Below are 12831 nucleotides of genomic sequence, written 5' to 3'. Positions count from 1 at the left end.
GAATCTGAAGATTCAAACTAGCTAATTTTTTGAAGTCACTTTTGCAGTTTTATATTAATTCATTTACAGTAAAACATTCAGAAAAAAAGACTTGTAGTTCTTCGCCCAGTTCATTCTGGCCCTGGAGTTGGAGTTGTCAGAGTTTGGAAACTCAATTGCCTCTAGTTTTGTTAAACCTTCTGGTAGGTCCTCTTTAATTTTCAGCTCTTTTGTTATAGGAACAGGAGGCCATTTACAGAGTCTCACTGCACAAAAACAGACCCTTCAGTCCAACTCATCCGCACTGACTAGACGTCCCAATAGGACTTAGTCCCATTTGCCAGCATTTGGCTAAACCCTTCTTTTTCATATATCAATCCAGATGCCTTTTAAATGTAATTGTACCGCCTCCACCATTTCCTCTGAGAGCTTGTTCTGTACATACACCACCCCCGTGTAAAAAAGTTACCCCTCAGATCCTTTTTAAAACCTTTCCCTCTCACCTTAAATCTTTGTCCTCTAGTTTTGGACTCCCCCACCTGATGAAAAAGACCTTGGCCATTTATCCTATCCATGCCCCTCATGATTTTATAAACCTCGATAAAATCACCCCTCAGCCAAGGAAAATAGCCTCAGCTTATTCAGCCTCTCCTTATAAATCAAATCCTCCAGTCCTGGCAAGATCTTTGTAAGTCTTTCTGCACCTTCGCAAGTTTAAAACAGCCTTCCTATACAAGAGAGACCAGAATTGTATGCAGTAATCTAAAAATGGCCTCACAATGACCTGTATGGCCACAACATGATATCCCAACTCCAATACTCAATATTTTGACCAATGAAGGCAAGTGTGTCAAATGTCTTCTTCACCACTCTGTCTACCTGTGACTCCACTTGCAAGGAACTATGTACCTGTACCCCAAGATCTCTTTGTTTGGCAACATTCCCCATGGCCCTACCATTAACTGTATAAGTCCTGCCCTGGTTTGCCTTACCAAAATGCAATATCTTACATTTATCTAAATTAAACTGCATCTGCCACTCCTTGGCTCATTGGCCTGTCTGCTAAAGGTCCCATTGTACTCTGGGATAATCTTCTTCAATGTCCACTACATCACCTATTTTGGGTCACCTGCAAACTTACTAAACATACTACCTATATTCACATCCAAATCATTTATATAAATGATGAAAAGCAGTGAACCCAGCACCAATTCTTCTGGCACATCATTAGTCACAGGCATCCAGTCGAAAAAAACAACCCTGCACCACCACCCTCCATCTTCTATCTTCAAGCCAATTTAGTATGCAATTGGCAAGCTCCAACCGGATCCCATGTGATCTAACCTTATGAACCAAACTACCGTGTGGAACCTCGTCAAATGCTTTGCTGAGATCCACATAGACAACATCTACCACTCAGCTTTCATCAAACCTCTTTGTCATCTCTTCAAAAAACTCAATTCAAGTTAGTTAGACAGAATTTCTAACACAAAATCATGTTGACTATCCCTAATCAGTCCTTGCCTTTCCAAATCTTGTTTGTCAGAATCTCCTCCAACAACATACCCACCACTGATGTAAGGCTCAACGATCTATAGTTCCTTGGATTTTCCTTGTTGACTTTCTTAAATAATGGCACCACATTAGCCAACCTTCAGTCTTCCAGCTCCTCATCCATGGCTATGGATGATCAAATATTTCAGAAAGCTAGCAATCTCTTCCCTAACTTTCCACAAAGTTCTGGGAAATACCTCATCAGGTCCCAGGGATTTATCTACCTTATGTATTTTAAGACACTTCCTCTTCTGTAACATGAATTATTTTCAAGACATCAGTATTTCCCCAAGCACTCTAACTTCCATGTTCTTCCCAAAAGTAACTAATGACACAATATATTCATCTTGTACCTCACCCATCTCCTGCGGTTCCACATATAGACAGCTACGTTGATCTTTAAGGGGCACTATTTTCTCCCTAGTTATTCTTTTGCCCTCAATGTACTTGTAGAATCTCTTTGGATTATCCTTAACCCTATTTGCCAAAGCTATCTCATGTCCACATTTTGCACTCCTGATTTCCGTCTCAAGTATACTCCTACTGCCCTTAAAATCCTCGAGGGATTCACTCGACCCCAGCTGTCTATACCTTATATATGCCTCCTTCTTTCTCTTGAGTGGAGTCTCAATTTCTCGTCACCCTGCATTTCATGCACTTACCTCCCTTGCCCTTCACTCTCATAGAAACATACTGATTCTGGACTCTCGTTGGGATGCTTTCCACTTCCCAATTGTCCCTTTACCTGTGAATACCTCTCCAAATCAACTTTTTAAATTTCCTGTCTAATACCGTCAAAATTGGCCTTACTCAACTAATTGTGGTCACTTGCAGCAAAGTGCTCCCTCACTGACAGCCCCATAACTTGCCCTGCCATATTTCCTAGGTCAAGTATTAGTGAGTTTTGAAAAGTATTACTTCTTCTCTAGTAGGCACATCCTCATATTAAGAAATCTTTCTTGTGCACACTTAACATGATTTACATGACACTCCCCATCCCTTAACACCATGACAATCCAAGTCTGTGTTTGGAACCTTGAGCAATTAGTAGGCTGATCCAAGGCCTAACTCTATGTCAGCCTTTGCCCCATACACCTTAATGCCTTTGGATAACAAACAATTGTGAAAAAATTGCTACTAATTTAGCATCAAATGACACGTGAAATAGATTTCCAAACTTGTCCCAAAAAGGAGTAGAGTGAAAAGGATGCAAGGATGTAGGTAGTGTGTTGGGAACAGACATAGGGGATATACAAGGCAGGAGTCAGTAGAACAGAAAGTGCGTGGAAGGTGTCAGTCTTGAATGATTGAAGAGAAATTGGAAGAGTATGTAGAAATTCAACCACAATCAATTCTTCAGAAAGTCGAGTTGTTCCTTTCATATTGATAATTCAAAATATTTGTACTATAAAGAGGTTAGGCAACAGATTAAACAGTGGCCTCAGCATTCTTAAAAGGCAGCAGTACTGGAATACGATTTTTCTATTTTAAATATTATTCAGAAGACTATTCAATAATTTGACTTTTTCATTTTGCATAGGATACTATTCTCTGTTAGAAGAATCTTTTCCCCATTGTCGCCATAGAATTCTAGTCCATTAAGACCGATGTAGTAAGGATCTCCCCAGCTTGTCAGCAACTGCAGCTGGAAAATAACTGGCAGGAGCTAGGTCAAGGAAAGTAAACTAGCCATAAGCACGAAAAAATATCAGATTAATCTTACTAGTATTAACAAAAATATTTCTGGTTAATGTTCAAATGCCAACATAATATTTAACAATAGAATTTATTTAAAACAAATGGTAAATAATCTACTCTCATGTAAACGCAAAAGATTTTGTGAAGAATTATTTTTGGTACCCTGGATTATAAATCACTTCACTAGAGCACTGGACTTTAAATACCTCCAAACTTACTACTAATACTGCCCATCTTTACAAGGTATTAGTTCATAAAATTTTTACTTGAAACTGTTAATTCAACAAAGTACTTTAAACAAGGTTATGCTGGTATTAAAATAGTAATTAGAGGACTGTCACACAAATATAATATTTGTATGTTTGTTAACATTATCAAGGTAATTCCAATTTTACACAAGTTAACCAAGGATATTTTAAGAAAGGAGAAAAAATCTTGCATATCTAAAACAGACAGCTTGCATGAATTAAAGTTTTATTGTTGAAGCAAACTGTGTGTTAGAACTTGAAATATACTGAACTTGCATCTCTAATGACACATTCATTTTACTTGCATTGATTTGCACGTTATCAAACTTACACATGTCAAAACAGCACTGCATACGTTTCAAGATAAACAGTCTACTGGCCAAGCATAATATGGGATTCATAATAGGTAAAAAACTTATTTTAAAGTTAAAAATCACACAGGTTTTAGTCCACCAAATTTATGTGGAAGCACTAGCTTTTGGAGTGCTGCTCCTTCATCAGAAGCAGGATCATAAGGTGCAGAATTTATAGCAAATGATTACAGTGTCATGAATAAATCTAAATTGTTGTTAAGTCTTTCATCTTTTAGAATGGATTGCAGGTTTCGGTTAATTGACATGTAAATCTATGGGGTGAATTTGCATTTGCAAAATTATACTTATAGATACATTCGATTTTGTTCAAAATGTTCACAATCTGAAGGCAATCATGCAGGCAGTCAATCCATGTAATATTTTATAAATTCCTACTTTGGAAACAGAACCAGTCTGACTCAAGAGTGGGATATAGACAGACTCTAACCTCACACCTTTAATGCATTGTCTGAGCTGAGATGTAACCTTTTTTTGTAAGACCTTAAGTTATTTCGAGAATGTGACTTAAAAGAAGTTCTGGGATTTACATATTATAGAGTCATAGAGATGTACAGCACGGAAACAGAACCTTCGGTCCAACCCGTCCATGCTGATCAGATATCCCAACCCAATCTAGTCCTACCTGACAGCACCCGGCCCATATCCCCCTAAACCCTTCCTATTCATATACCCATCCAAATGCCTTTTAAATGTTGCAGTTGTACCAGCCTCCACCACTTTCTCTGGTAGTTCATTCCATACATGTACCACCCTTTGCGTGAAAACGTTGCCCCTTAGGTCTCTCTTTATCTGGAGTAGTGTGTATAATATTGGTCATGTCATTTAAGGAAGTATGTAGATACATTGGAAGCAGTTCAGAGCATGTTTACTAGCGTAATACCTGGAATGAATGGGTTTTGTTATGAGTAAAAGGTGGACACATGAGGCTTGTGTCCACTGGAGTCTCGAAGAGAAAGCGACTTGATCAAAAAATCTAGGATCCTGCGAGGTCTATACAGGATAGATGTGGAGAGGATGTTTCCTTTTTTGGGGGAATGTAGAACTATTAACAGAGTTAACAGCAATCTAGGTTTGTTCAATACATCATTTCAGTTGCATGACATTGTAATCTTATGCTATAAATTCTGTGTTTTATGATCCTGCTCCACAGGTACCTGATAAATCTGTTGGACTATAACCTGGTGTTGTGAGATTTTTAACTTTGTCTACCCCAGTTCAACACCAGCTCCTCAACATCATAACTTACTTTAAAGGCTACTTCTGCTCATATAAACATGGCCATTAGTCATTTCAAGCAATTCAGCAAGATGAACTAAAATAAGAACTCATTTTGAGAAGGGAGAAGAGTTTCATCTGTTAAACATCACAGATCATACCAATCGGTAAAATGTATCCGAACCGTGCTTCACAGTGTGCCTGATTTGCCGAAGTGGAGAGATGTCTACATTTCAGTCCAAACTTATTTTACCTTTTGAAAAAGCAATGTGTTCAGGCCTAGCTCTGGAGCATGGGGAATGTGAACCCAGGCCCTCTGCTCCAAATGTAGGGGCATAACCATCGCACTTCAGTTCAATCTTGTTAGTGGAGGCTCAAATGCAAAATCTCATTGAAATCAGCATACCCAAACAGTGCTACTGTTCATAACTGATTACTTAGCAGCATGTGGCCAATAGAGCCTCATGTATTGTATTTACTGAGTTTCCTCTCTGGGGTGGGCCTTGAACCTGGGACCATGCAACTCAGAATAATAGAATCCCAACAGTGTAGAACTAGGCCATTCAGCCCATTGAACCCACATCACTCCTCTGAAGAGCATCGCACCCAGACCCTTGCCAGACCCCTGACCGTATCCTAGCCCTCTGACCCTGCATTTCCCATGGCTAATCTACCTAGCCTGCACATCCCTGGACACTACGGGCAATTTAGCATGGTCAATCCACCCTAACCTACACATCTTTGGACTGTGGGAGGAAACCGGAACACCCGGAGGAAACCCACGCAGACACGGGGAGAATCTGGAAACGCCACATAGACAGTCGCCTGAAGATTGAATCGAACTTGGGTCCCTGGTGGTGTGAGGCGGCAGCACCACTAACCAATGAACCACCACACTGCTACCAGAGACAAGACTGCCTGCAAACTGAGGCATTTAATTTTGTCTTATTGAAGGTTTATTTGGGAATAGGCATTTATATTTAAACTGAACTTAAGTAATTGCTGCAGCTGTACAATTACGTCAATTTATTGGCTCAGTTAATTGGTCACTGGCTTTAAGTATCAAGGATAGATAAATTCACTGAATTTAAACTAATTAAACTGAAGATAAAGTAATTATAGGTTAGTATGAGAAACAGATCCAAGCGAGGCTGCAATTGATTTCTAGTTACTGTAGCGACATATAACTAATGATGGATCAACATGGGCGGCACAGTGGCTCAGTGGTTAGCACTGCTGCCTCACAGCACCAGGGTCCCAGGGTCGATTCCAGCTTTGGGCGACTGTCTGTGTGGAGTTTGCACATTCTCCCAGTGTCTGCGTGGGTTTCTTCTGGGTGCCCTGGTTTCCTCCCACAGTCCAAAGATGTGCAGGTCAGGTGAATTGGCCATGCTAAATTGCCCATAGTGCTAGGTGCATTAGTCAGAGGGAAATGGGTCTGGGTGGGTTACTCTTCGGAGGGTCGGTGTGGACTGGTTTGGCCGAAGAGCCTGTTTCCGTACTGTAGGGAATCTCATCTAATCTAATTATAGATGAACAGTCACCCATAATGAATGCTCCCAATGGGCACAAATGGAATAAACTTGAAGTCATGGTCAGTCTTAGTGACAGGGGTCATGAGGACCCTTGCAGCATAGTGGTAATGTCTCTACCTATATGGGTTAAAGTCCCTTCTGCTCCTGACATGTGTCATGACAGGTTGATTAAAAATATCTACACTTGAAATAGAACAACAGATTATGGAAATTCCAGCTTAAAGGGCACAAACTCATGATAACATCCAACAGTCATTTTGCTTATTTAATTTCATTCTGTTCCCAGAGTGAAAGTTATGAGGAAATTGTAAACCCATACACTATTAGGGTAAGGGTAATACTGTTCTGGTAGCAGACTTCCTGAAGTTAAAGGATACAGCCACATGGCATCAAAGGAGATTCATAATCCATACTAGCCTGTTCCACGTTCCTAAGACAGTTCCTATCAAAATATTATGCGCAATTCAGAAGTGTACAGAAATTACTTTGTATATTACGATACAGGAAACATCATAGATGGTCATCAATACATTCTTATCTCCTGTTGGGTACTAATGATGCTGAGAGATTGATTACAGCTTCCAGTTTCATTTTTACTAACTATACAAAGTGTTTTAAATCAACAAACCAACTTTTGTAAAGCTACAATTCTATAACAATGAATAGTGGGAAAGTTATCATTTATTCTTAAAAAGCTTAAAATAAATAATTCATATATCTTCATAATATTTGTATAGTTGCAAATGTAACTAAATTAACACAAACAAGTCTAATCTAAAGACTGTTACCTTAGATTTCATGTGTTTGCAGTTAAAAAAGCTTAAACATTTGCTAAGAATTACCATATAACTTTTAGCATTTATCAATTTTATATTTTAATGTTATTGGAGCTGTAAGAAATTCAGAATTATCTTGGCCTGTTTAAGCTCGTTTAAAACAATTCCAAGAATAATGTACAACCAAATATATAATGAGTAGGAAATGCTTTTACCCAGTTTGCTGCTTTGCTGCTACTTTGCTGTTCCTGTGAAGATAATCTACAAAGAGAATTTCTTGGGCAAAGTCAAAATGGCATAAGCCTGGCCCTTTTCGGAGGAGGAAGCCCTCTGGTGGTGAAATGCAGTATCCATCAAGGGTAACGTGGACAACTTTCGCCTAGGTAAGATTTAAAGGATACCAGTTTATCAAACACGCACTTTCTCTTTTTTTGCCCTGATTTATGTTAGATTGTTGGTGAAGATCAGTTAAGGAAATGACAGATGTAAACATAGCATTAAATGTCAGTTACATTCTTTTCTTCGAACAATGTCCATAAATTTTATTCAGAAGTGAAAAAGCTTTTACTTAAATGTTACAATTATTCACTAATTATGGATTACAAATTGTGCAGAAAAATGTAAAGTATTATATATGGGAAGCTAGGAAAGTGACATGGATACTTTATAAATAGTGTTGAAATTCATAAAATTATACATAGCAAGTAGGAGGAGTAGGTCATTTGACCCTCGAGCCTGATCTGCCATATATAATGATCATGACTGATTGAGTTCAATACCCTCATCCTGCCCTTCCCTCTCATATCCCTTGATCCATTTAATCATGTGAACTAGATCCACCTCCTTCTTGAAAACACAATGTTTTGGCGTCAACCACTTTTGTCGGTAGTGAATTCCACAGGCTCACTATTCCCTTGAGTAAAAAAAAATTTTCTTCATCATCTCAGCCCCTTAAACTATAACTGCTGGTTCCGGCCTCCCCTTCATCGGCAGCATCTTTCTTGAATCAAATGTGTCCCTCTAGAATTTTCGTGGTTTCTATGAGATTACCCCCTCATTCTTCTAAACTTCAGTGAACACAATCCTAACCAACTCAATCTTTCCTCAAACATTAGATCTGCCATCCCAGGAATCAATGTGGGAAATCTTTGTTATACACCCTCTACATCAAGAGCATCCTTCCTCAGAAAAGGATGCCAAAACTGCACCCAATATTCCAAGTGTGGCTTCACCAATACACTTATGACTGCAGCAAGACATCCTGTTCTGTATTCAAATCCTCTCAGTCTGACGGCGGACCATAGGATTTGTCTTCTTCATTGCCTGCTGCACCTGCGCACTTGCTTTCAAACCCCTCTCTCAATTTACAGCCATTCAAACAATAATTTGCCTTCTGAATTTTGCTACCAAAGTTGATATCTCACATTTATCCACATTATAAGATATCTTTTATGCATTTGCCCACTCACTCAAATCACACTGCAACATATTTGCATCCTTTTCACAGCTCACCCTTCCACGCAACTTTTGTCATCTGCAAATTTTGAGCTATTATATTTATTTCTCTCATCTAAATCATTAACAGGTAATGTGAATAGCTGGGGTCCTGGTATCCAGGAGTACCCCAATTGTTACTGCCTGCCACTCAGAAAAAAGAGCCATTTATTCTTACGGTTCGTTTCTGGTCTGCTAACCAATTTTCTCTCCATCTCAATACACAATCCCCAATCCCACACATTTTAATTTTACATATTAATCTCATATTTGGGACTTTGACAAAACCTTTCTGAGAGTCCAAATAAACAACATCCACTGGCTCCCCCCCATCTGCTAGTTACATTCTCAAAGAATTCCAGTAGATTTATCAAGCATGGTCTCATAGAACATAGACCAATACAACGCAGAACAGGCCCTTCAGCCCTCCATGTTGTGTTGACCTGTGAACTAATCTAAGGCCATCCCATCATCATCCACATGCATATCCAAGGACTGTTTAAATGCCCTAATGTGATTGAGTTAACTGCACTGGCAGGCAGGACATTCCACTCCCTTATCACTCTGAGTAAAGAACCTTCCTCTGACATCTATCACCCCTCAATTTGCAGCTATGCCCCTCGTACAATCCAACGTCGTCATCCTAGGAAAACGATTCTCACTGTCCACCCTAACTAATCCTCTGATCATCTTGTATGTCTCTACAATATCTCCTCTTAGCCTACTTCTCTCCAATAAGAACAGACCCAAGTCCATCAACCTTTCCTCATAAGACCTTCTCTCCAGGCCAGGCAACATCCTGGTAAATCCCTTCTGCACCTTTTCCAATGCTTCCACATCCTTCCTGTAATGGGGCGACCAGAACTGTACACAACATTCCAAGTGAGGCCGCACTAGTGTTTTGTATAGTTGCAGCATGATATCACGGCTCCGGAACTCAATCCCTCTACCAACAAAACCTAACACACCGTATGCTTTTTTTTTAATAGATATTTTTATTAGAAATTTAACATTTTACAAGTTTACAAAAATAAACAAAACTCTCAAGTACAAACATTGATATACAATTAAATCTTAAATATATAATAACCACAATTTAACAAAAGAAAAATACAGAGTAAGAAAAAAACAAAACTCAATTAACTACTAATCTAACCTACAACTAACTAGAGTGTATATTTAAGTCTCTTACATTATTCAAATAAGAGAAAGAGAAAAAATAAAACAAAAAAAAACCAACGGATAACATAGAAATTGAGTAGTGAGATCCATGCTCAGAATGTGTTAACATCAAATGTAACAAAACCTGTATTCATGTGGGATTCCTCTCCCAAGGGGCCCTGGACCAGCCAGGTTCATAATCTCAATTAAATAAAAGCCCTTGTTAGGATAGCCGAAATATCTGTATTCATATAATTCAAGAAGGGCTGCCATATTTTATAAAATAATTCGGTCTTTCGGTGCACCATATTTGTAAGGAAATCAAGGGGAATACATTCCATAATTAATCTGTGCCAATTTGAAAGCCCAGGGGGCCCTCAGCCACCCAGTTTACCAAAATATTTTTCCTTGCACAGAAAGAGAGAATAGAAAATAGTCTCTTCCCGTGCATATCCAGGGAGGGAAAGTTCGAAAAGCCCAAAAGGAGATACAGGGTCCACTTTAATTTCCGTTCCTAAAATTTCTGTCAGGGTACTTGCTACTTTAGTCCAGTATCTGCGGATCTTATGATAGGTCCATAGGCAATGTACAAGAGTGCCCACCTCTGTTTTACATTTGGGACACATTGGAGATGCTCCTGCCTTAAATTTTGCCAATCGATCCGGTGCTATATGGGCCCTATGAAGTTTCTTCAGCTGGATAGCCTGAGTTCTGTTACAGATGGTGATTCTTCTGGCGTTTTCCCAAATATCATTCCACGTTTCTATAGAGATTTCTAGTCCCAATTCCTGACCCCATGTTTTAAGCTGATTGTCCATATCTCCCGATACTTCATCATATAGTAAATGATAAATAGTACTGATGGAGGATACCCCCATTGGTCGTAGTACTCTACATTCTCTACCTGATTTATAAAGACTATCCAATAACGTAGTCTTCTTCTGTATATAATCTCGAATTTGGAAGTATCGATAGAGGTCTCCATTAGGTAATCCGAATTTCTGACGCAGCTGTTCAAAGGACATCAGGACCCCATCTTTAAATAGGTCCCCTAGACATGAAATACCCCTGGATCTCCAGAGTTTAAAAGTGGCGTCTGTAAACCCCGGTTGGAATTCCCATGCTCCCACTATCGGCGCATAGGGGGATGTTTTATGTGAGTTGCCCTCATTTTGCCGCATTATATTCCAAGCTTTAATTGTGTTTAGTATTATAGGGTTTTTACAGTGATCCATAATGATTTTCCTCTTGTCCGAAAATAAAAGGTTAATAAGTGGGCATTTTACTTGAGAAGCCTCGACGTCCAGCCAGATTGATTGTGGATCAGACAAGACCCAATCAGCTATGTAACTTAATAGGGAACTTAACTGATATTTCCTAAAATCTGGGAAGTCCAATCCTCCCCTTGCCTGTAGCAGCTGTAACTTCTTCAGCTTGATGAGGGGCCGTCTTTGATTCCAGATAAAGGAACTCAACCAGCCATATAATTTACGTAGTGCCAGCCTCGGCAGCATCACCGAAGCATTCTCATAGGGTATAGGAGACGGGGCAGGACATTCATTTTAATTAGTGCTATTCTACCCAGCCAGGAAATTGGAAGGTCTCCCCATCGCTGGAGGTCCTGCCTTATCCTCTCCAGTAAATGCACAAAGTTAGCTTTGTATAACTGACCAAATACTGGGGTAATAAAAATGCCTAAATATAAGAAACCCTCCAGTGACCAACGAAAGGAAAAATGGGATCTGTCCACTAAGTGAGGTATCATAGCAAGGCCACCCATTGGCACAGCCTCCGATTTTGAGAAATTAATTTTATAGCCCGAGAATGCACTAAATGTATTAATAATTTGGATTACTGAGGAATAGAAGAACATCATCTGCATAAAGGGTAATTTTATATTTACTTGTACCTATCCTCGGGGCCGTTATATTAGGATCAGCCCGTATAGCTTCTGCTAGTGGTTCAATTATTAGTGTAAATAACAATAGCGAGAGAGGACATCCCTGACAGCAGCCCCTACCCACACTGAAGCTATCCGAACCTAATCCATTGGTAACCACAACTGCTTTGGGATCACGAAACAATGTTGAGACCCATTTGGTAAACACCTTGCCAATGCCAAACCTTTCCAATGTGTAAGACAAATATGACCATTCAACCCTATCGAATGCCTTTTCCGCGTCTAATGAAACTACTACTCCTGGTATCTTTCCCTGATGGCAGGCTTGAATCATATTCAAAACCCTTCTAATATTATTGGATGATCTATGGTCCTTAATAAACCCCGTCTGATCCTCCTTTATCATATGTGGCAGTACCCTTTCTAGTCTCAATGCTAACGTTTTAGAAAGGATTTTAAAATCTACATTTAGCAAGGATATTGGTCTGTATGATGCACAATCTTCTGGATCCTTTCCTTTTTTAAGGATAAGAGAGATATTTGCCTCTTTCAGCGAAGGCGGGAGACAGCCCTGACTGTATGAGTAGTTATACATGTCCATAAGTGGACCAGCCAATATTTCTGTAAATTCTTTATAGAATTCAGCTTGAAAACCATCTGGGCCAGGTGCCTTACCGCTCTGAAGTTGCCTAATTGCGTCAAGTATTTCTTGGACTGTTAGGGGAGCATTTAAAGACCGATACCTGTTCCGGAGTTAGGCCCGGAAAGGTCAAATTTTTAAAAAATGATTGCATCCTCCTAGTCCTGTCTTCACAATCCTGCGATTTATATAAATCAGAATAAAATTTTCTAAAGATTGCATTAATCCTTTTATGATCATGAGTCAAAATACCTGTA

At 39.3% G+C, this 12831-nt stretch overlaps 1 protein-coding gene across 3 annotated transcripts in view; it reads right to left on the bottom strand.

The window, feature by feature from the left end:
• katnip (katanin interacting protein) overlaps positions 1-12831 on the bottom strand; it is a 152760-nt gene that overhangs the window by 15431 nt on the left and 124498 nt on the right. For all 3 annotated transcript variants that reach the window (XM_087997997.1, XM_043711164.2, XM_043711166.2), the window contains exons 21-23: positions 7595-7758; positions 6981-7045; positions 3079-3189 (exon numbers count right to left, since the gene is read on the bottom strand). In XM_087997997.1, coding sequence (XP_087854123.1) covers positions 3079-3189; positions 6981-7045; positions 7595-7758 — 340 coding nt within the window. The remainder of the gene's footprint in view (positions 1-3078; positions 3190-6980; positions 7046-7594; positions 7759-12831) is intronic.

The sequence above is a fragment of the Chiloscyllium plagiosum genome, unplaced genomic scaffold, assembly GCF_037043375.1.
Source record: "Chiloscyllium plagiosum isolate Xiang-an unplaced genomic scaffold, Cpla_swu_hap1 HiC_scaffold_20, whole genome shotgun sequence".
NCBI classification, from domain to species: Eukaryota; Metazoa; Chordata; class Chondrichthyes; order Orectolobiformes; family Hemiscylliidae; genus Chiloscyllium; species Chiloscyllium plagiosum.
This window is presented reverse-complemented; position numbering and strand designations above follow the sequence as displayed.